The sequence below is a fragment of the Mixophyes fleayi genome, chromosome 8 (genome assembly GCF_038048845.1).
Source record: "Mixophyes fleayi isolate aMixFle1 chromosome 8, aMixFle1.hap1, whole genome shotgun sequence".
Classification (NCBI taxonomy): Eukaryota; Metazoa; Chordata; class Amphibia; order Anura; family Limnodynastidae; genus Mixophyes; species Mixophyes fleayi.
The window spans coordinates 41,962,840-41,985,054 of record NC_134409.1 but is presented as its reverse complement, the minus strand read 5'-3'; the positions used below and the strand labels follow the sequence as shown (position 1 = coordinate 41,985,054).

At 38.8% G+C, this 22,215-nt stretch overlaps 1 protein-coding gene and 1 pseudogene across 1 annotated transcript in view; one reads left to right on the top strand and one right to left on the bottom strand.

Moving 5' to 3' along the window:
• Positions 1-22,215, top strand: part of LOC142099210 (calcium-activated chloride channel regulator 1-like) — a 33,739-nt gene that overhangs the window by 10,058 nt on the left and 1,466 nt on the right. The window contains exons 5-14 of the mRNA XM_075182431.1: positions 1,969-2,077; positions 4,087-4,264; positions 5,029-5,253; positions 7,864-8,088; positions 10,539-10,716; positions 12,478-12,584; positions 13,118-13,339; positions 15,861-16,131; positions 17,344-17,508; positions 20,594-20,821. Of these exons, the coding sequence (XP_075038532.1) occupies positions 1,969-2,077; positions 4,087-4,264; positions 5,029-5,253; positions 7,864-8,088; positions 10,539-10,716; positions 12,478-12,584; positions 13,118-13,339; positions 15,861-16,131; positions 17,344-17,508; positions 20,594-20,821 (1,908 nt within the window). The remainder of the gene's footprint in view (positions 1-1,968; positions 2,078-4,086; positions 4,265-5,028; positions 5,254-7,863; positions 8,089-10,538; positions 10,717-12,477; positions 12,585-13,117; positions 13,340-15,860; positions 16,132-17,343; positions 17,509-20,593; positions 20,822-22,215) is intronic.
• LOC142100374 (5S ribosomal RNA) lies at positions 8,433-8,550 on the bottom strand (annotated as a pseudogene).

Genomic DNA, 22,215 nt, shown 5'->3' with positions numbered 1-22,215 from the left:
GGTACTGCATATAAACTTCTACGAGTTAAGACCTGGGGGCATCCAAGTACCTGTGAGCACAACTAGCTCTACGGGAAAGGCGGCTGCTATAAGCGAAGACCACTTATCATCTGTTCTTGAAGTTTATGTCAGTAACCGTTAGCAGTAACATATAGCAGTTATCGTCTCTCTAGAAATTAATGTGTTCTAATTTACTTTAGCGTAGTGTTGTCTGTATCCTTAGCAACCTGAGCAAGATTTAATCTGGTCACACAAGGACATGTCTGGTCATGGAGGCCCCATGCAGTGCACACTTTGATTGCAGGATACTATCTTAAATTGCAGTTTATGTAATAGGGTCCCTTTGAGAATAAAAGTAAAACTAATGGGCTTATTTAGTAACACGATCCAATGTGCACAAATGGATGTAACCCACAGCATCCAATCAGATAGTAGCTTTTATTTTGTAAACTGTGCTAAAAAAATATAGTGAATTTCTGATTGACAACTATGGAATATGCACATTTCTGTACATTTCACCATTTTATTAAATAAACCTGCATTTTAACATCATAATATAACATCTTAAAAAATAAAACTATCAAGGTTTGTCCAATAGTTAAAAATTAATAGTATGTTTAGGCAAACCTCCCGAATGTGTTGCTTTTTCCTGTAGGGTATAGCCTGTCATTCACTTGATATTGTGCTGAATGACAGGATACGTTGGCAGTTTTCTAGCCACTGTTTGAAGTTATATGACTTTCTATATTCTTATTATCTGTCTTTTGTTCTATTTTGAGTCTCATAACAGTTATAGCAATATAACCCTTTCTTGGATTCCAAAGGTGTTTTCCTGTCTCTTAAATTTCTATCTGTAACTGAGGGGTCTTTTTATCATGAGCACCCTGATCACAACAGTAAGTAGGTTTTTCAACATGCATACACAGATTTGGGCTTTCAGTTCCACTTAGTAAAAAAAAAAAAAGAATGTTTTAGAATAGGTAAAATGTATTTCAAAATATAAAAATATTTAAAACATTTATTCATTAAAAAATGCTTTATTTAATAAATAGGCTTCCCCTATGTAAAAACAATGCTATTGCCGGCTATAAACTCTTTCCTGTATTGTATTATAAAACAAAGCAATGCCATACAGACTGATAAAGGGGACACAATTGTAGATATTCTCATTTGACAATACCTTGATATGCATCCTACAGTCTGATGCAGTCACAGAATGTTCTCCTGCCATTACACAGAATTTTCATTCGTTCATTAACACATATAAATATATTTATACTTGCCCAAAAGCAGTTTAGCTTCATGCAAGGATGAAAGCATGCAAGACTGGATGTAGAATAAACTATTTACCTGTAATACACAGTAAATGTTACATGCTGCCTACATGTTGGTGACAGCTATGCTAAGAATTGTATACAGATTGTGTGCTGTTCTGTATAACCTAATATTACCATGAGCCATAAGTGCGGTGAATGGCAAAATTCCGAATACATTCAGAATTAAATTTATGGAAACACTCATAAAATGCATACGTGGGACATGAAATAACTGGTGGCCTAGTGGTTAGCACCTCTGCCTCACAGCACTGGGGTCATGAGTTCAATTCCCAACCATGGCCTTATCTGTGTGGAGTTTGTATGTTCTCCCTGTGTTTGCGTGGGTTTCCTCCAGGTGCTCTGGTTTCCTCCCACACTCCAAAAACATACTGGTAGGTTAATTGGCTGCTATTAAAATTAACTGCCTGCTATCAAAAATTTACCCTAGTCTCTGTCTGTCTGTCCCCCTCTCTGTCTGTGTGAGTGTGTGTCTATATTAGGGAATTTAGACTGTAAGCTCCAATGGGGCAGGGACTGATGTGAATGAGTTCTCTGTACAGCGCTGCGGAATTAGTGGTGCTATATAAATAAATGATGATGATGATGATGATGAACTGTGTATATGAATGTATGTGTTGTTTTATATTCACAGGAAGGGTGTTTGTCCATGAATGGGCTCACTTGAGATGGGGAGTTTTTGATGAATACAACAATGATATTCCATTCTACCTCAGTAATCAAGGCAAAGTAGAGGCAACGAGGTAAATTCAAGATGTGTGAAACGTACATTCAATGTTCTCTGTATCATGTGTGGCTAGGAAATAATAGAAAACTAATATGACTCCATTCTGATGCACTGTATTTTGAATCTGTTGTTCAGTGTAACCCTGTACAATCATTCTTTCTCAACAAAGTTAGTTTTTTTCAGACAATATTATTTCCAGGAAGCACAGCTTATGAAGCTGTTATTGTGCATGTAAATAATTGTATAGTCTATGGTCTAACATACCATCATTAATTAGATATTGACTTACATATCTAACAATACAGAATAAAAAGCAGGACAAAATAACCTTACCAATGTTCAAGATTGACATAACATTTCAATAGGCAATGCCCTTTTGCCTGTGGGAAAATTGGGACTATCCCATTAAAAATATCTGGACTGTTGGGGAGTATATAATCAGACAGCTGTGTCATAATCACTGCAGTATTCATGTTCCAACATATGTACTATAAGAAACAACATATCCTTATTGCAGTGTAATATCCTATAGAATACAATACATGGTACACATAATACATTAGTTATATATGTGTATGCAGGGCCCACCAGTAAATCAGGTTATAAGGTCCCACTCTAGGATGAATATAATATATTTTATATTAGATATGCAATTTAGTACTCTAAATATATTTAAAAAATGTATCTTTATTTTAGGATTTAAGAGGGCAATAAAGTCTCTTTACTCCATGTATAAACCCCATATTTTTTGCATTTAACATGATATTGGTGCCCATTTATGTGTAGATATGACTGTTTGAGAGAATGTTGGCTTAAGGCTTGTGCATTTACATGGTCATAGCAGTCTGCGTTTTTATATTCACTATATGGGCCTGAGTCATTAAGAATCTTAACTTAAGAAACTTCTTATTTTAGTCTCCTGGACAAAACCATGTCACAATGCAAGGGGTGCAAATTAGTATTCTGTTTTGCACATAAGTTAAATACTGACTGTTTTTTCATGTAGCACACAAATATCAAATTTCAGTGTACAAATAAGCTATCAAGTATTTGTGTGCTACATGAAAAAACAGTCAGTATTTAACTTATGTGCAAAACAGAATACTAATTTGCACCCCTTGCATTGTGACATGGTTTTGTCTGGGAGACTAAAATAAGAAGTTTCTTAAGTTAAGATCCTTAATGAATCAGGCCCTATGTTTGGATCTCAGCGTTCTTTCTATAGACAGGTTTCCAGTCAAAGTATAGGTTTCTTCCAGGTTTTAAGTATTATGAGGCACAAATAAGTCCTGCAGCACCACCTGCTGGGTAATGGCTGGAAAATCTGAAAAAAACTGCAATATTTACAAAGCATAGTCCATGCTAGGATCAGAGCATGGACTATGTCAGAGCACATCCAGGTGCATAAGTACGCCCCACTTTCTAGAGACGCCTCCACAATCTAGAAGTGTGCATTGGAGTGTGGTGAGGAGCACTGTACAAAAGTAAAATTAAAATACTCAGCAGACAAAATAGGGCTTATTTTAATATTTTTGCTATCAGACACACAAGTGCGCATACTTGCACCAATATACAAAATGTGATATTTTTTTTAGGATAAGATTATTTAAATGAGATAAGTGATGGAGAGGGTTTATTACAAGGTATTCCCAGCTTCTTTTTTTCCCCTACTGTTAATGGGATACATTTTGGCACCTTATACAAGACAGTGCATTCCTAGGCACACTACAAAACATCTCTTCTCTTAGTTCAAGTATAAACTATATTTTAAACTATAACTATATATATTTTAAAGCACCCCACCCCCCAACAAGGTGGACATAACCTCTATATATCCCAGCTTTTTACAACCTATTACACTGTAAAACTATTTAATAGAAATAACTGTAAACACGTAGTAGGGCGATTAATTAAAAGAAAAACCTCATCACCGTACAAAAGTGTTTCTGCTGTATCATGGATCATATTGTAAAGTAGAATATACAAATTATACTACATAACATTCTGTTTCTCTTTTGGTTTCAGGTGTCCTCTGAGCATGGGTGGTTTAAATAAGATTGATGTTTGCATTGGATCAAAATGTGAAAAAGCAGATTGTGATGTAGATTCTGATACTGGCCTCTATGAGGAGGGCTGTGAATTTTATCCAAATTTGGACCCAAACGTGCACGAATCTGTTATGTATGGCCAGGCACTGACACCTGTAAGTATCAAAATTAAGGTGCTTTGCTTTGTCTGTAATCCTGATAAACCTTCCTTTTATACAAGGAAGCAATACTTTTATAATAATGTCTGTTAAGCGCAACAGAATTTATTTCTGTTCCGCTTAACAATCCATCCTGCTTCTTCTTTACTTACCCTTTCCCTTTCAAAAAAAGAAAAATAGGGTGGCAAATTTATCAAGCTGTGGGTTTGAAAAAGTTAAGATGTTGCCTATAGCAAACAATCAGATTCTAGTTATCATTTATTTATACATTCCACAAAATGACAGCTAGAATCTGATTGGTTGGTATAGGCAGCATCTCCACTTTTTCAAACCCACAGCTTGATAAATTTACCCCTTAGTGAGAAGTAGACTTATTAAGCAACATTTTTCTTATGTACTTTTGTGAGCGTAAAAAAAAAACTTTTTAATAACTTGTAATAACATTTTCTTGCTGCATACGGTTAGTTTGAGGTAGAAGTTGTGGCACGGAGTGGAGGTGGCAAAAGTGGCATAGGATGCCACAAAATTTAAATATGGTAATGATCCTCAGGAGGGGGAGGCGTAGGAGTGAGTGAATGACTATCAAACACTAGACAGACTTCTGTTTCACACGTGCACACTCCCGCTGATATTACCTTGTTTCTTTGGGAAAGGTTGGAGGAAGCATGTGATAGAAGATTATAAGACCTGGTTTCATAATCCTCTCACAATTGTATACTGGAGTGATATAAAAGAAATAACTAATATGATCATTTTTTAAGGTAAATGCATTCTGCAAAGGGAACACCCATAACAAAGAAGCTCCAAACCAACAAAACAGATTATGCAATCAACAGAGCACATGGGAAGTCATTATGAAATCTGCCGACATATCACAGAATGCTCCTCTACCTGACACCAATATTCCTCCACCTAATTTCGTCCTGCTGCAGTATAAAGACAGAGTGGTCACCTTGGTTCTTGATGTCTCAGGAAGCATGGGTGGGGTAAGTTCTATATACATTTATAACTTTTCTTTTACCAAACACATGTGCATATTTACAGTCATACGTGATGAACAATGGGCATAGCTATTTTCAATTTTAAAAATTACATATATAGTTTTATATTATAAACTGGTGCAAGTAGCACTAATGTGCTGTAAACCATAACAACAGGTATTGGTGCTCATTTACTAACACTGCATGTAGGGTCAAAATTTACACTGAATTACAAGAACCAATCAAAAGGCATTTTGTGGTAAATGTATTAAACCATCTAAAACGAAAAGGTGGATGTCAGGCGCCGTCCCCGCCGTTCTTCCACTCGGCGGGGAAGGACGCCTGTCTCCACCGCTCAGCCCGGACGGTTGCCAGGCAACAGGAGAGCCGCGCCCCCCAGTCCTGTCGGGCGCATGCGCACAGGTCCGTCCCATTGCTAGGCAACAGGACGCTTTCATCGGCACTCGGTGTGCCTGATTCTGCCTCCTCCAATCCCTGCCTACCTGTCTCTATTTAAACCTGGCTCTGGCGCTATTAGGGTGCCAGAGTAACAGGTTTCTGCTTCTAGCTTCCAAGTGTTTGCTCCTTTGTTGTGACCCGGCTTCCTCGACCATTCTTCAGTTTCTGCCTTCCTGTTGTGACCTGGCTTGCTGACCATCCTCCTTTCTGTGTGCCCCACTGTGTTCCTGTGACCTTGGCTTGTTTGACGATTCTCCTGGATTCTCCCTTTGTACCACGCATACCGATTGGCTTGACACGGACCGTCTGGCCCTTCCTTCACTACACTGGCAACTGACTAATAGGACCGCGGTTACGTTACGTTAGACTTCGCACCTATTTGCTCAGTAGCGCTAATACCGGTTAGTGTTCCTCTCTATTCGGGCCTGACAGTGGAGTTGTTGCCCATAGTAACCATTTAGATTCAAGCAACATTTATCTAGTACATTTCAAATAATGATAGTTAGAATCTGATTGGTTGCTATGGGCAACAACACCTTTTCGTTTTTAGAAGATTTGATGCATTTAACCCTTGGTGTAAGTGTCTTTTACTAATCAGATAAAAGTTCATTTCAGGTTGCTCTGATTCACTTCAAATGTTGCACCTAAATGAAACATTAGTTAAAGAACACTTGTATCTTGTTTTAGTCTATTCAGCACTCAATATGATTGGTTGCTGGGGATTATAGCACATACTACTTTTAAAAGTTTTTAAATTACAACACAATTGCATATTTATAGATATAAGATTTTGTTGTTTTCATAAAAAGTCTGAAGAGGCGAAAATAATTGTTTTCTTTTAGTATAATAAATGTGATATATTGCTTATATGTTTCTCTGAAGCAAATAATAATTTCCATATGACATGCAATACAAAATATGAATGTAATCCCAAAGGTCAAAATAGGTTCTGCCCTCAACAGCTCACAAAGGACAATTATATATCATACTTACCAACATTTTTCCATTGCCTTCCGGGAGCTGCCATGGGGGAGGTGGGCATGCGGGGGGCGGGGCTCCAAAATCGCGTCATTTTGGACCCGTCCCTCGTGACGTAATGACGCATTCATGTCATTTTACAGTGGGGGGCGGGGCCAAATGCCGCGATTCTCCGGGAAAACTGGATTTTGGCCCTAATTCTACAGATGCGTGATTTTGCCATACTCTCCCGGGAGTCCGAGAGACTCACCCAAAATGCATGAGTCTCCCGGACATCCGGGAGAGTTGGCAATTATGTTATATATATTATGTGAGTGGTGTGATAATTGTATAAACAGTTGTAGAAGATATCATTATATTTACCTACCTCTACCATCACTGGTCGGAGATAACAATAACAATATCTTTCACTACTGTGGTCACATTAGAACATTCCGCATACATGCCAGGCAGTGACTAAGATAATATACTACATTTATTCATACACTGTCTTTAAATTTACATCAATCAGATACTGAGGACAAATACTGTGAAAATATAAGGATATCTCACAGCACCAGGCCACTAATAAAGACAATCTGGTGACAGAAAATAAAATTACCTTTACTTAAGTTTAAAAAAAAAAAGGTATCTAAGCAAATTCTCTTACTGCACCATACCCACGGGTGATAAAAACATGATTTTGGTAGCATTTCTTTTAACCAACGCTTGTTCTTTGAGCCAATGTGGAGGGTCAGTCCATTTGTGACTACCCTAACCACAAGAGCAAGCGCTCGTTACCGTTATTGCATATGACTTGTGGTGTAACTGATGTTTTTCTAACGCCATTGTGTAACCAGACTAAGAAAGTTGAATTCTTAAATATTACACAAATCCAAGAACTTTATAAATATATTTTTATATATATATAGCAGCTGAAGTCAAGATATTTTATGTTTGCTTTTAATAAGTGTAAAGTAGGAAATTGTAAAACCTTGAGCTGAACCAAAGCTTGAAATGTAATTCATGTTCCCTATTTCATCTGCTTCAAATATTTTTTATAAAACGTTACTTCACTTTTTTGAATGCTGTTCACTTAGTACAAGGCAAGTATAAGGTATATTGGCAGGCTAAAATACAATGTAAAGTTTGTATTTTTTTTGTAAAATAACATTAAAATCTTTTCCCTGTGCCCTGCAGTTTGATCGCATCTCCCGCATGTACCAAGCCTCAGAAGTTTATATAATGCAAATCGTTGAATCTGGGTCCTATGTTGGAATTGTCACTTTCTCCAGTGATGCAACAGTTATGACCAATCTAGTTAAGATTGTTGACACCTTTCAGCGTGAGAAGCTCAAAACGTTTCTTCCAACGGTAGCTAGTGGTGGCACAAACATATGTGCTGGAGTTCGGAAAGGATTTGAGGTATTTTCTTTGTCAATAGACCTTTTAGAGGAAAATATTTTCATGACATCTCTTGGTGCCAATGCCTGCAGTCTTTCTTCTAACACTTGCCTAAAAGGTCCACTGTACAGATAAAATGGTAATGCAGTGGTTATTCCCGGTGTGGAATTTATAGGAATGCTAGTGTATTTTTATTTGAAGGCTTTCTGCGTCTGCCCTATGTTAGATCTTTAGCTGTGTGCTTTCCCTGGGACATAAACATAGTGCAAACATAACGCAGATATGCAAAAAACAAACAAAGTGTACTGTGTGCTATTGGTACACTATACAATGCAATAAGAATAGAATTTCATTAATTATACTTTAGCCTACAGCACCTGGTATTCCCAGGTGGTCTCCCATTCAAGTACTAACCCGGTCCGACCCTGTTAGCTTTCAAGATCAGACAAGATTGGGCTTGTTCAGGGTGGTGTGGCTGCATGCATATATCAACACAATGTCCTTTTAAAGTGATGTGTGCTTTCTTCTTAATAGAGGTGTGTCACTTCCTCCTTTTACCTCCAGTGTTTGCTATAAAGAAACAAACAAAAAAAAGATCATAATGCAAACTGTGCTAACTCTTAAACCTAAACAACTGCAATCTTTCTTCTGATTTAAGCTTCACAGTAGATGTAATCCAATTATATTTCAAACTCAAATGTTCTCATCCACACATGTAATATCAATCTCCTTTTCTTTCAATCTTAGAGAGGTCTGACTTTATAGGAGTAATTTACTTTTTACAGATGAACCAAACATTTCTGTTTTTCATTTCACTTATGACTCCACATATTGGGGTTATAAACAAATAAAGCAACAATTGTGCGATTTGCTTAAATTACTACACAAATATTCTTTATTTCCCCGATATATAAAATAATGTTCAGGGTCCTTTGAAAAAATGTTATGGATAAAATCATACTTAGTTTAAATTGAAGTAAACTTCTCCACATCAAGCAAGCAGCTCATCAGATCCAGCCACTGGGTGCAGCTCATTAAGTGAGAAGTGAGCATGAGTCATTGCTCCATAAAGATAACTGAGTCCATGTAACATTTAACACAGATAAGAGATATTGGGTTAAAGTAAAGTAATCTGATAGAGTATTTCCATCCATACATGGCTGCAAAGAACAATCCATGATATTGACATAGTGTTAGACCTTTGTTGCACAACAATGCGGCCCACAAGGCTGTTTTTTCAGACTCCGGAAGCAGAACAGATACAGGGAAACTGGGACACCAAGACAGAAATATTACTGCAATATTTCTGTCCCGAATCTCCCGGTATCAGTCCAGCTTTGCACCAATTCTCACACTCTCACTGTATCTGTGGGGACCATCCCCGTGGCCGCAGTACGCATCTGTCATTGAGATCAGTCTGGCAGTGGAACAGAATGAATAAGTCGCACTCTGATTCACTGTCAGACTGTGCCTCTACAACTCTGGAGAAAGAGAGACTATGGAGGACAGGTAAGAATTGTCCTGGGGAATGGGGTGGGAAATGTGTTAATGTGCTGCTACAGGTAGAGGATGTGCTGCTACACAGGTGAGAGGGGAGGATATGCTGCTAGAGGTTTAGAGTGGTGGATGTGCTGCTACATGGTAGTAGAGAGGATGTGCTGCTGCAGAGGTGAGGGGGATATGTTGCTTCAGAGTTGAAAGGGGGTAGAAAATGTGTTGCTTATCTTCCTCTCTTGTCCTTCTTCATCAGTCTCCCCTATTTTCCAGTTGCTACACTGGCTCCCTATCCCCTAGAGAAGTCCTCTCCCACTCTTCTCCCTATATATCCAATCTTATCTCCCTTCACTCTCCCTTCCTCCCTCTTTGCCAACAATCGCCTCTTCACCTCCCCACTGATTACCTTCTCTCAATCCTGCCTACAAGACTTCTCCCATGCTGTTCCACCTTTGGAACTCACTCTCTCACACAATAAGTCTATCCACTAATCTTCAAGGATTCAACCATGCCCTGAAAAATTCATCTCAGTCTCCCTGTGAAGCCATGCCTTGCACCTTCCAACTTGTCTTCTAGTCGTCACATGCAACGTCTCCAGTTCAGCGTCCTCTTCCTTTTGGTCACTGTCCTGCTTCACACTGGAACGCTTCCTCTCTGCCTACTTCTTTCCTTGGTACTCCCACCGACTGTACTATGAAATTTACTGGTAGTTGATTTTCCCTACTGTTCTACTGTCATATGTTTTGCACCATGTATGTCCTATGTATGCTGTTTGTGGTTTGTGTTACTTGATGTTGTTTTGCTCTCCCCCATTGGACAGCACTAAAGACCCTTTGTGGCGCCATATAAATAGATGACAACAATAATAACCCCCAAGCCAGATGTATATTTTTTATAGCAAGGCCTAAAAGCTAAAATCATTAAATCCTTGTAAAAAATATTTGATAATATATGTTGGTATTTTGATGTTTGTGCAGGTTAACATCGGTCTTGATGGAAACACACAAGGCACAGAAATTGTATTGTTAACTGATGGAGAGGATGGTGGTATTAGCAGTTGTTTCGGTGAAGTAGCAGCCAGTGGTGTGATTATTCACACTCTCGCTCTAGGAACCAGTGCAGATAAAGGACTAGAACAGTTATCTACCATGACAGGTGGGTTATATTTTAAAATGTTGGATTAGCTACATCTTTATTAGTTCCGTCAGCTGACAGAAGCAATGTGAATAAATTACTTTATATTGTATATTTTTATATTTGATGCACTGTTAGCCCATAATAACCATAAAATTGCCGCATAGTAGAACTGTGGTTAGCATAGCTGCCTCACAGGACTGGGGTCATGGGTTTGACTTCAACCAGGGCCCTAACTGTGTGGAGTTTGTATGTTCTTCCCATGTGTGTATGAGTTTCCTCTGGATGCTCCAGTTTCCTCCCACACTCCAATATACTGGCAGGTTAATGGACTACTCATGAAATTAACCTTAAGCTAGGTACACACTGGAGAATTTTTTTGACCAATCTGTTATCTACAACGATTGTTCCTACGACTGAAGGTCCGACCGGTTGGGCGATTCATGCATACACACTACACACAATTTATCTTGAGATCTGTGCTTTTCATCTGGTACTCTAGTCGTTTAGAGCATGAGAGCACAATAGTCACTCATTCATTCATTCCTGTCACACTGATTAAAAACGCCTTATTATAGCTATCCACATGTCCTTACCATTTAGTTGGCTTCTGTGACTCTGAAATGAATTATTCAGTCTCAGAACGAAAGAACAAACTATTCTACGTACAGCACTCTCTACTTTTAGTCACTGGGACATGTTCATTGCCAGCATCGGCTGAAAAGACCATGACTCTGTAAACTCTATGGAGTTTACAGTGTCATGATGAGTGCATACACACTACATGAACGGAAGGTGATTGGAACGAGATTATTAAACAGCACGACCAACCAAATAAAACAACAATTGGCACCTTAAAACGATTGTCGTTCATCGTGTGATTATACACACTAACGCGATATGTGGCTGAGCTGTCGTTTATCGGGTGATTGGTCCGATAATCGGCTGAAATCCTCCAGTGAGGATGACTGAGTGCCTTACTCTGTGTGGTTCGTACTCTTACTCCAAAGTGCCTTACTCTGTGTGGTTGTGTGTGGTAGGGAATATAGATTGTAAGGTCAAATGGGGCAGAGACTGATGTGAATGACTGGATATTCTCTGTAAAATGCTGTGTTATTGAAATTACTGTTAATAATTTAAATTACAAGGGAAATAGGCATAAATAAAATGATAACAATGTGCTTTAGATACAAATGAGATTCACTAACACTGAGGAGACAAAATTATGTGTGTTATAAATACTTTCATTAATAGGAGGGGAGTAGATTGCCCTGTAGCTTGATTAATATATATGATTGTACAATATATAAGGGTTGTGGGTTTTGAAGTTGTTAAGAATATATGAATATATAATTATACACAAATGTGGCTAGAGGCAGCAATTGAAAGGGCACCCTTCTGATCCTTTATACAAGCTGCCACAAACATTTGTTTAAAGCAGCACAACTACCTACACAAAAGATTTTATGAATGTGCCCCTCCCCTTAGCTGGAGCCTCAGGGGCTGCTATATTCATCCGTTTTTCCGGGGGCTCTACTGCTTCTATAATGAACCAACATATCAGTTTAGTTCAGCATTTTTAAATGGAGCCAGATTGGGCATGTGAGTGGGAGAACCAATCACTAGGTACAATCTGCGATTTAATGTGTTGTTCATTACACATTTATTCATTATACTGTCCTAGTGAAAGAACACTTGCACTTTGTGGACTGCTTAGAATTATTTTTGTCATTTTTTTTTACTATGATTTTTAATGGAGTGAATAATTATTTTTGCCCACAGGTGGTTTACAACTTTTTGCATCAGATAAAGTAGATGCAAATGGTTTAATTGACTCCTTCAGCGGGATCAAATCGAGCAGTGGAGATGATATACAACAATCCATTCAGGTATTTTATACTATGTTTACATATAAAACATAAAGATGATACCGTATAATCTTGATCCCTATAAACACTCCTCATTCATATGTGTATACATAGTGGTTTAAGTGGATTTGTATATGGTGGTATACCATGCCGTCACTTCTCCTACTGCTTTGAATGTAAAACTATCAATTTCCATTTGCGTACATATTCCATACTGTCACTTTTAAATTTACACTCAGACGACTGTGTATACTTGCCTGCTATAGATGTGATTGTTTCCTACTAGAGTTGTACATAGGTGAAAATTTTTAATAAAAAAGCATCTGTCGTCTTACAGTAATGCATAGCTTAGTACAGGAACCAACAGTAAACTGGAAACATTTAAATGCTGAAAGAACTGCCAATTGGCACATAGTCACCAGCCGAAAACCCATGGTGGAAAATATTCAAGAGTTAAAGAGTTATAGTATTGACCTTCTGCACTTTGATAGTCTTTATATGACTGAGCAGGTATTTTACATTTATTGCTAAACTTTTCCTTCTTCCTTCGACAGATTGAAAGTACTGCAACTACAATTAAACCAAATCAATGTCTGGCTGGTAAAGTGACCATTGACAAAACTGTGGGCAATGACACTTTCTTTTTAGTGACATGGAGCAGTTCCATTCCAGATATCAAACTAACAGATCCAAATGGCAAAGTCTATACAAAAGACCAATTTGTGAGTGACCCAATCTCAAAGTCCACTCGTCTAATGATCCCAGGCACCGCAGAGGTACAGTACCAAGTGAAAATATGAAAATAAGTGATAATATACAGAAATTGTAAATGACCTTTTTCTTCTTTCACATTAACAGTAAAACACATAAACATGGTTCATTCTGTGCAGGGATCATGTGTGGGAAGCAGGGTGTGTACTTTACTTTTACTGATTATCAATCTTTACCTTAATATTTTATATGCAGTGCCTCCACCTTAGTCAGGATTCAATAGTATCTTCGTTAAATAATGTTGAGTGAATCTGCAACACCAGAGGAAGGATCCCTCCGCCCACCTACTTACGACTTCAGACACACAAATTAAATCTCAATACTCCAAACTATTCTTTAGAAGCCACACCAGCTTGTTTATTTGCAGAGGCATGAGCCACTAAAGCGTTTTTTATTTTTTTTGTCTAAAATACAATTCAAAGTAGAAATTTACAGGTAGATATATAACAATAGACACAATTAAACTTCAGACAAGGAATTACAGAGCTGTAGTTGAAGATAGCAACAAAATGTATTTAAATACTTAAACAAAATTTGCATGTTTTCCCCCTTCTATACTCTATCACACTACCCCATTCATACTGCACCAAAATCCCGGGTTTTTGCCGGGACGAGCTCAAACGACCCAGGTCTTGGTGCAGTATGAATGGTACAAGTCAAAAATCCCGGGTCTAAAAACTTCAACCCGGGATTTATCGAGGGGTAATTCCCGGGTCGGACCCGGGTTGCCTACACTATGAATGTTGCTGACAGTTACTACTATTTCATGTCTTCGTGATCATCATTTGCAAATTACTCAAGTCTTCATTGAACTCTTGTATTAATGTTTTATAATAAAATGGTAATCTTCGTTACCACCATTTGATGTCCGAATTGGATCATTCTTCTGCTATGTAACTTGTTCTCTAGCTGTCACATTGGGAGCTTTCCTGGAGGGCCTCGACCTGCAAGGTGGGAGCCGCAGAAACCCATATTCCCTTGCAGGAATCCCTGGTGAACAACTCCCATTTCGTGGAAGTTTAGTCAATACTCATTGAGACAGCAGGATCTCACTCAATTATTCATGAGCTAACCTGACAGTATGTTCTCCCCGTGTCTGTGTGAGTTTCCTCCAGGAGCTCTAGTATCCTCCCACACTCCAAAAACATACTAGTAGGTTAATTAGCTGCTGACAAAATTGACCCTAGAGACAAATATTCTCTGTACAACACTGCAGAATTGATGGCGTTATATAAATAAATAAATGATGATGATGATATAGGTCTCCCTATCAATTCCTTGTCTAACTTAAAACAACAAAAGACTCAGGGCTAGATTTACTAAGCTGCGGGTTTGAAAAAGTGGAGATGTTGCCTATAGCAACCAATCAGATTCTAGCTGTCATTTTGTAGAAGGTATTAAAGAAATGAAAGCTAGAATCTGATTGGTTGCCATAGGCAACATCCCCACTTTTTCAAACCCGCAGCTTAGTAAATCTAGCCCTCAGTCCTTTCAAGTATAAAACATAGAAATTGGTTGCTACTTATCCCAATGGTGTCCAGCTTCCACTGGCAGCAAGGTATGGAGTCTGGCAGCTGCATCCACTCCTCTCCAAAAGGTCTCTTTGACCCCTACCTTCACCTCTTCTTCCACTCCTCTGCTCCCTCTCCCTGGTGCTTCAGTCACCAACTCCATTTCTCTGCTCTGGCAGACTTCTCCTCCTCTCTCCGTCTCCTGTCTCTCTTCCCAGCTCACACTTGCTCCTCTGTCTGGTTGCAAGTTCTGCCTTTGTTTTTCCCAGCATCCCTTGTCCACTTTCCCACTCAGCACCAAGTCTGCATGACTCTGAATATCAGATCTCATCCCCAGGCATGCTGGGAGATGTAGTTGTGTGACAGTCGGGACCCAGTTAGTTGAGCATGCAATGCCATCTCAGATTCACGTGCTACATTTTCTTTACCTGTGTATAATCTCTGCAGATAGTGACTGTATTGATGTCAAACACATGATCCAAATCTAAAACTGTAAAAGTCAGCATCTTGGAAATGTAATTGTTAAGCAAAAAGAGCCATCGATGACTGACTGACTTTTTACTGACTTCACTTTCTTTTTTACGTTTTATTACACAAATATATTCAGTCTACTTTGTATTTGCTCAAAAATTAAACCGCAAATTGTAACATTAATATAAATATATAAAGTTAAATGTATACTTAAATATTTTGCAATACTCCAGTGTAAGGCGACTTAATAAAATGGAAAGATGGATCTAGTAAAAATAATACAAAACTAATATATACTATTTTAAATGCTGCTAATCAAATTTAAATCATATATATTGTCTGACAAGCAGGCAGCTCACAATTATTGTTTAAAATGATTACAGCAAAGTTCAAAATCTGTAGAATTTGTGGAAACAGCATTGGGTGACATTGGGTGTTATTTTCTCCAGTATAAAACAACATAATATATTTTAAATCTAATAGTTACACTTTTTAATGTTATAGCAACTTAAACAATAACCAAATTGTGTACATTTCTTTGTAGAGAGGAGATTGGGAATACAACTTATGTAACACTCAACCAGGAGATCAAGTTCTTGGTATAACAGTGAATTCTAGAGCAGCCAATTCAGATGTGTCCCCAATTGTGGCTGAAGCATACATGAATGCTGACTCAAGCAGTTACCCCTCCCCAATGATTGTGTATGCGACGGTAACACAAGGGCTTGCTCCAGTTGTAGGTGTAAGAGTCACTGCTTTCATTGAACCACAAAATGGAAAAGTTATAACACTGCAGCTTTTGGACAATGGTGCAGGTGAGGTTCTTGATGCTACAGTATTTTTGTTTTTTGTTTGTTTTTTTGTTTGGGGGGCTACTAAAGAGACGTTAAAACTATTTTAAAAAGGTATTATTTCATCTAAAGCTGTGTTTTTAAATGTAAGATTATGTTTTCAAAACATATATTGTAGCCTACAAGTACATTTAGCCATACATTATGTATCGTTTTATATATTCACACTATCTTTCATACCATAGCATTTCTATAACATAGAATTGGCAAAACCTTCAAGTTGTGATCAGGAAGACTAATATGATTGGTCCTCCCACTCACACCCCAATTGGCAATGTCTCATCATCTTTATAATTTGGAATAGAGGTTTGCAAACTATGGGTTGGAACACCAGAATCTGTGTTTGGGGTCCCCTCAGGGACAGATTTGCAATTCATCCTATTTGGAAACAACTATTTTGAGTTCATGGAACAGGGGCACTTGGGGCCCAAGAACAACGGCACACTGAAACTTGAGTCCCAGGTACAAAGTTCAGCACCATTGATCTAGAACACACTCCTAATGCTCTATAGAATAGAAAAGTCTATTTGCATTTTACTAAATCTATCAGCATCTAATGTCATTATTTTCAGATATATTTATTATATCCATATATCAGTGTGAGATACCTTTTATACACCATGCATTGTTAATTTTGAAATAAGGGTAAAATATAACTTTCTGAGAATTGACGCAAAGGATACACTCCCTTCCTCAAGTAGTAGACTTATAGGGACCTATGCCCGGGAACTCCGCTATTTAGGATATATTCACCATCCTCTCTCCCCGTTGTGCTTCAGTCTAAGTGACATTCAATGCAGGGTATACATTGTAGCTGCTTGGACTGCAAAAACATACTAGTAGGTTAATTGGCTGCTATCAAATTGACCTTACTCTGTGTGTGTTTGGAAATTTAGACTGTAAGCTCCAATAGGGCAGGGACTGATGTGGGTTACAAATATCTTCTGTACTGCGCTGCGGAATTGGTTAAGCTATATAAATAAATGATGATGATGATGACAACAACAGTAACTAACTTGGGAGACTGGGTTCTCTATAGGAAAGTTATTCTGGGTGAAGATCTTCCTTAAGATATCAAATCATGAAATCATTGGTTTTGCAATTTATTAAACATTGTTATTGTTAGGGGCAGTGTAACAGTGTATGTAGTTGCTTTACATTTTGCTTTTCTTTAAGGTGCTGACATTATCAAGAATGACGGGATCTATTCCAGATTCTACACTGACTTCAATGGAAATGGCAGATACAACTTGAAAGTGCGTGTTGAGAACCAGGACAAAGATGTCCAAGCTGCCATCCCAAAAAGCCCAGCACTATACCTGCCTGGTTATGTTGAGAATGGTAATAATATTTTACAACAATTAATTAAATACCAATATTTAGAACATTTTATTTGGCTTATTTATTTTTCCAGTGGATACCATAGTATAATACTGCTTGCTTGTCTATTATCTAATTATAGATGTCACATATGTAACCCCCTGTCACTGTGTATAGTGTTGAGGTGCACAGGTTAGGCAGTGCACCTCCTTCACAGCCCTGGCTAGCTCCTGGCGTGGATGTAGATGACCAGAGGGTCCCCACAGATGTAGGTTATGTTTACAGAGTCTCTTTGAAGATGTTAGGACACAGGTGATGTACCTTTGTGGTGCAGTTCAATCAGATATCTCAATAATTTGGCCGCCAGTCCATCTCTATATTGCAAAATAAACTCTTTATTTACACTCCTTCTTCACTCCAACACATTCTTAAATGGTTGCAGTGATAAAATAAATATGTACAGTACCTATCTACATCTCCTGTCTCCTGCTGCACAGTTCTTAACGGCTACATGCACAGAATATTAATGGGACAGTCACATTTAAAATTAGTTCACATTTCTTTCTCACAGCAGTGTTCACTCACCCCTCCTCTGCAGGAGTAATATCTCTCACCCTTCCTCTGCGGGGGTATTATCTCTCACCCCTCCTCTGTGGGGGTATTATCTCTCACCCCTCCTCTGCGGGGGTATTATCTCTCACCCCTCCTCTGTGGGGGTATTATCTCTCACCCCTTCTCTGCGGGGGTATTATCACTCACCCCTCCTCTGCAGTGTAATATCTCTCACCCTTCCTCTGCAGAAGTAATATCTCTCACCCTTCCTCTGCAGGAGTAATATCTCTCACCCTTCCTCTGCAGGAGTAATATCTCTCACCCTTCCTCTGCAGGAGTAATATCTCTCACCCTTCCTCTGCAGGAGTAATATCTCTCACCCCTCCTCTGCGGGGGTATTTTCTCTCACCCTTCCTCTGCGGGGGTATTATCTTCCACCCTTCCCCTGCGGGGGTAATATCTCTCTCCCCTCATCTGCATGAGTAATATCTCTCACCCTTCCTCTGCGGGGGTATTATCTCTCACCCTTCCCCTGCGGGGGTAATATCTCTCTCCCCTCGTCTGCAGGAGTAATATCTCTCACCCTTCCTCTGTGGGGGTATTATCTTCCACCCTTCCCCTGCGGGGGTAATATCTCTCTCCCCTCGTCTGCAGGAGTAATATCTCTCACCCTTCCTCTGCGGGGGTATTATCTCTCACCCCTCCTCTGCGGGGGTAATATCTCTCACCCCTCCTCTGCGGGGGTATTATCTCTTACCCTTCCTCTGTGGGGGTATTATCTCTCACCCTTCCTCTGCTGGGGTATTATCTCTCACTCAATTATCCCTGAAATCTGCCCCATATCACTAGTATTATGTCAGTGATATTGTACTTTGGCCCGTAGTGGCAGCAGGCGATGGACCAGCTCCTCAGATTACAAGGGGGATCACAGGATCTCCTTTCCTCTGTCCTGGGTCACTGGCTGTCCCTTTCCACACAAGTTCTCATCCCCTCATACCAGTCTGATGTTGCTAAGCAACATTCCTGTGTCTTCTCTGTGTCCTAGTGCCAGTCTACACATTCAGTCACTTGGAGGTGTGAACAACAACAACACCAGATGGCGTGTTACACATGATCGGTGTAGTCAGAGCTGCCAAGACGAAGTGCAGTGACTTCTTAGGCCCTGGCAAAAGTAGTTAGGGGTGTGTAACCTCACTTACCAATAGGAAGCTATTTTTCCACTCAAGTCTTTGGCCTTCAAACTTCCCCTGTGCCTTTAGGCCAACTCTGCAAGTATCTAGGCTGGATGGGGTCAGAACTGTGGCCCCCCTGGGACCCCAGGTTATCGTCCCATACATCCTAATATAACCCACAACTGCTGGGTTCCCAAGGCCTGCATGGGTTCAGGAATGTTGTATTTGTTCTCACTTTGACACCCTTGGTAGTATTACAGTATATTTAAATAACATAATAGTTTAGTAGATTTATAAAATATGTCAATACACAGCAATGTTTCCTGGTGTAAGAGTAATGAAATTTATTAGTTTGGGGGTGTTTTGTTTTTATGGACAGCCTATGTCATACTTTCCAACATTTTCATTGTTCCTGGGGCCGTGTGGGGTGGGTGTGGTGCTAGAATCACGTCATTAAGCCCCCACCTGGGAAATGGGCAGGATCATGAAATAACATAAAAAATAAATACAAAATAAACTACATTTATTAGGATATTATAAATGTTTACTCTACATAAAATACATTTTTACAATAGATCCTGATTGCAAACACACGGCACGTATCTGCATTTACGTTCATTTAGCGTGCCTTAATGTATCAGGCCCTTACTCTCGTAAATATGATATAGCCTAGTTAATGAATCTACTGTAATCTGTCAATCAGTGGCCATATGTATTAAGTGATAAAAAAACATATTGCAACGTTTACAATTGTATAGTATATGAAAAATTTCTATATCATGAAATAAGTTGAAATAATATGTCTGACACTGCATTTAGAATTGTTATACAGATTGAGGGAGGCTGACTATTATGTACTTTTATAGTATTTAAATCAGTAGGTCAAGTATATAAGTTTTAACATTCTATAAGATACCTTATGTTTGAAACTATTAAATTGTTAAAATAATTAAAATACAGACAGGCGACTGTGCAAGATCAACAACTTTGTTTCCCAGCAAGCAAAAAGTTCTTGAATGGCACACCAATATTGTGTGGCATGTCAAGAATGTGTTATTCAAAATCCATAGTCAAGTGACATTTCCATTTAAAGTATGTTTTACTAGTATACTAATTATCATATAGCAACCTTCATCATTTACATATAACATTGATATATTCTAGGGATGATGAAAGAAGAAAACACTGTATTATAGGAAAGCAGAAACACCTAGCTTTCCAATCGGCCTTTGGGTCCCTTTTAATAACAAATTAAAATTCAGGGACAGAACAATTTAATTTTTAAGTGCTTTTACTAACCTTAAGACATACAGTGTATATATTCTATCACCCTTCGTAATCTAAAGTAGGAAAACTCACGATTCACTATTCTCTTTTAATAGGAACTATAATCAGCAACCCACCAAGACCAAAAGTTACCTCGGATAATCAGAATTTGGGAAATTTCAGCCGTACATCCTCAGGAGGTGCTTTTGTAGTTTCAAATGTACCAGAAACTTTGACAGACATCTATAAGCCCAGTAAAATCACTGACTTGAGTGCAGTCATTGAAAACCAACAAGTTATATTGTCTTGGACAGCAACTGGTGACGACCTGGATAAGGGAAATGGTATGTGCTAAATGTAAATTTACCATGTAAACCTATGTTCTGCTTTGCTGTTGTGTGAAATGTGCAAGTCCCCGTTAAGGAGTTTGTAGCCAATAATAAAACATCTAGCTAGAGATACTGGGGGTCATTCAGCATTGGGCACATTTGCAGTTTTTCAGTGTAAATTCGGCTTGGCCACTCTACGTACATGTCTATTTAGAAGTCAAGACAGCTACAGATATGCTTGTCAGGAGGTGTATCTGTTGCAGGTGCTTACCCCAAGATCCATGCTGATGATGATTGTTGGCATGGACCTTTAAATAAATACATTTGCAAAAATCTATATTTGATAATCACGAACGGTATCCCCCACCAAAAGTGGCACCATCACTCATAGCCTGGACTAGTAGCTACAATAATTTTGAGGGGGGAAGTTGGTCTGACAAACTGCAGTTCACACGAAAAAGGATTTACCAACAATAGACTATTATAGGATGGCCTGTAGTCAATATAACAGAGCATGGGATCCTCCTTTTATTATATAAACCAGCCCTAGCCTGTTCAGTACGGGGCTGAATGCAGGCCCACTCAACTAGGAATAAGCAGCCTTATAGTGAAAGCACTAGGTCCCCTCCTAACAACCACGCTCTGTGGTGTAATGAATAGTTAATATAGAAATATCAGCAGTCCTGGCAGCCATAAACTATGCTGCTGCTTGTTGAACTTCAAGTGCCAGCATACCCATTCCTGCCAAGGTATGCTGATATTTGTAGAACTATAAGCACCAGCTTGTCCAGGTGTCCAGGGGCCCACTGGATGCTAATAAAAACACCAATACCATCATGCATTCTTTTAATTATAAAAGCACTACCCCAGAAACTCTCTTTTACCCATTTATTAGCCCCCTAGGTCCTCTTCTCTCTTACAAATTTTAGTCAATTGGGAATTATATTAAAAAATACCCTATAGACGAGTACTTACTCCTTGCAGAGTCACAGCTCGGATATCAGGTCATACAGTATATCAGATCCTAAGCAATACAAAGCGGCTTCACTCTCATTAGTGGGAGCATGGGACAGACACTCTGTACTGGCCAGTAGTTACAATGCATGTAGGGTATAACCTGAATGAACTCCATTGATACAACTCTGAGGGGCAGAAAGGAAAGCTGGAACAACCAACATTCTGCTTGATTAAAATCAGAACCCTATAATTTATTTAAAAATCTCAGGCTGTTAAATTAACACAGTTATAACAAAATGGCACTAACACTGGAATCAGGAGGTATCCTGTTCCATGGTGCCCTTGGTACCTTAATAGGTGGGCAAAAAAACATTTGAGAGTGTTGCATACCCACAGAGTGAAATGTCAAGGTAGGTAAACAATAGTTATGAGCATAGATTTAGACTCCTAAT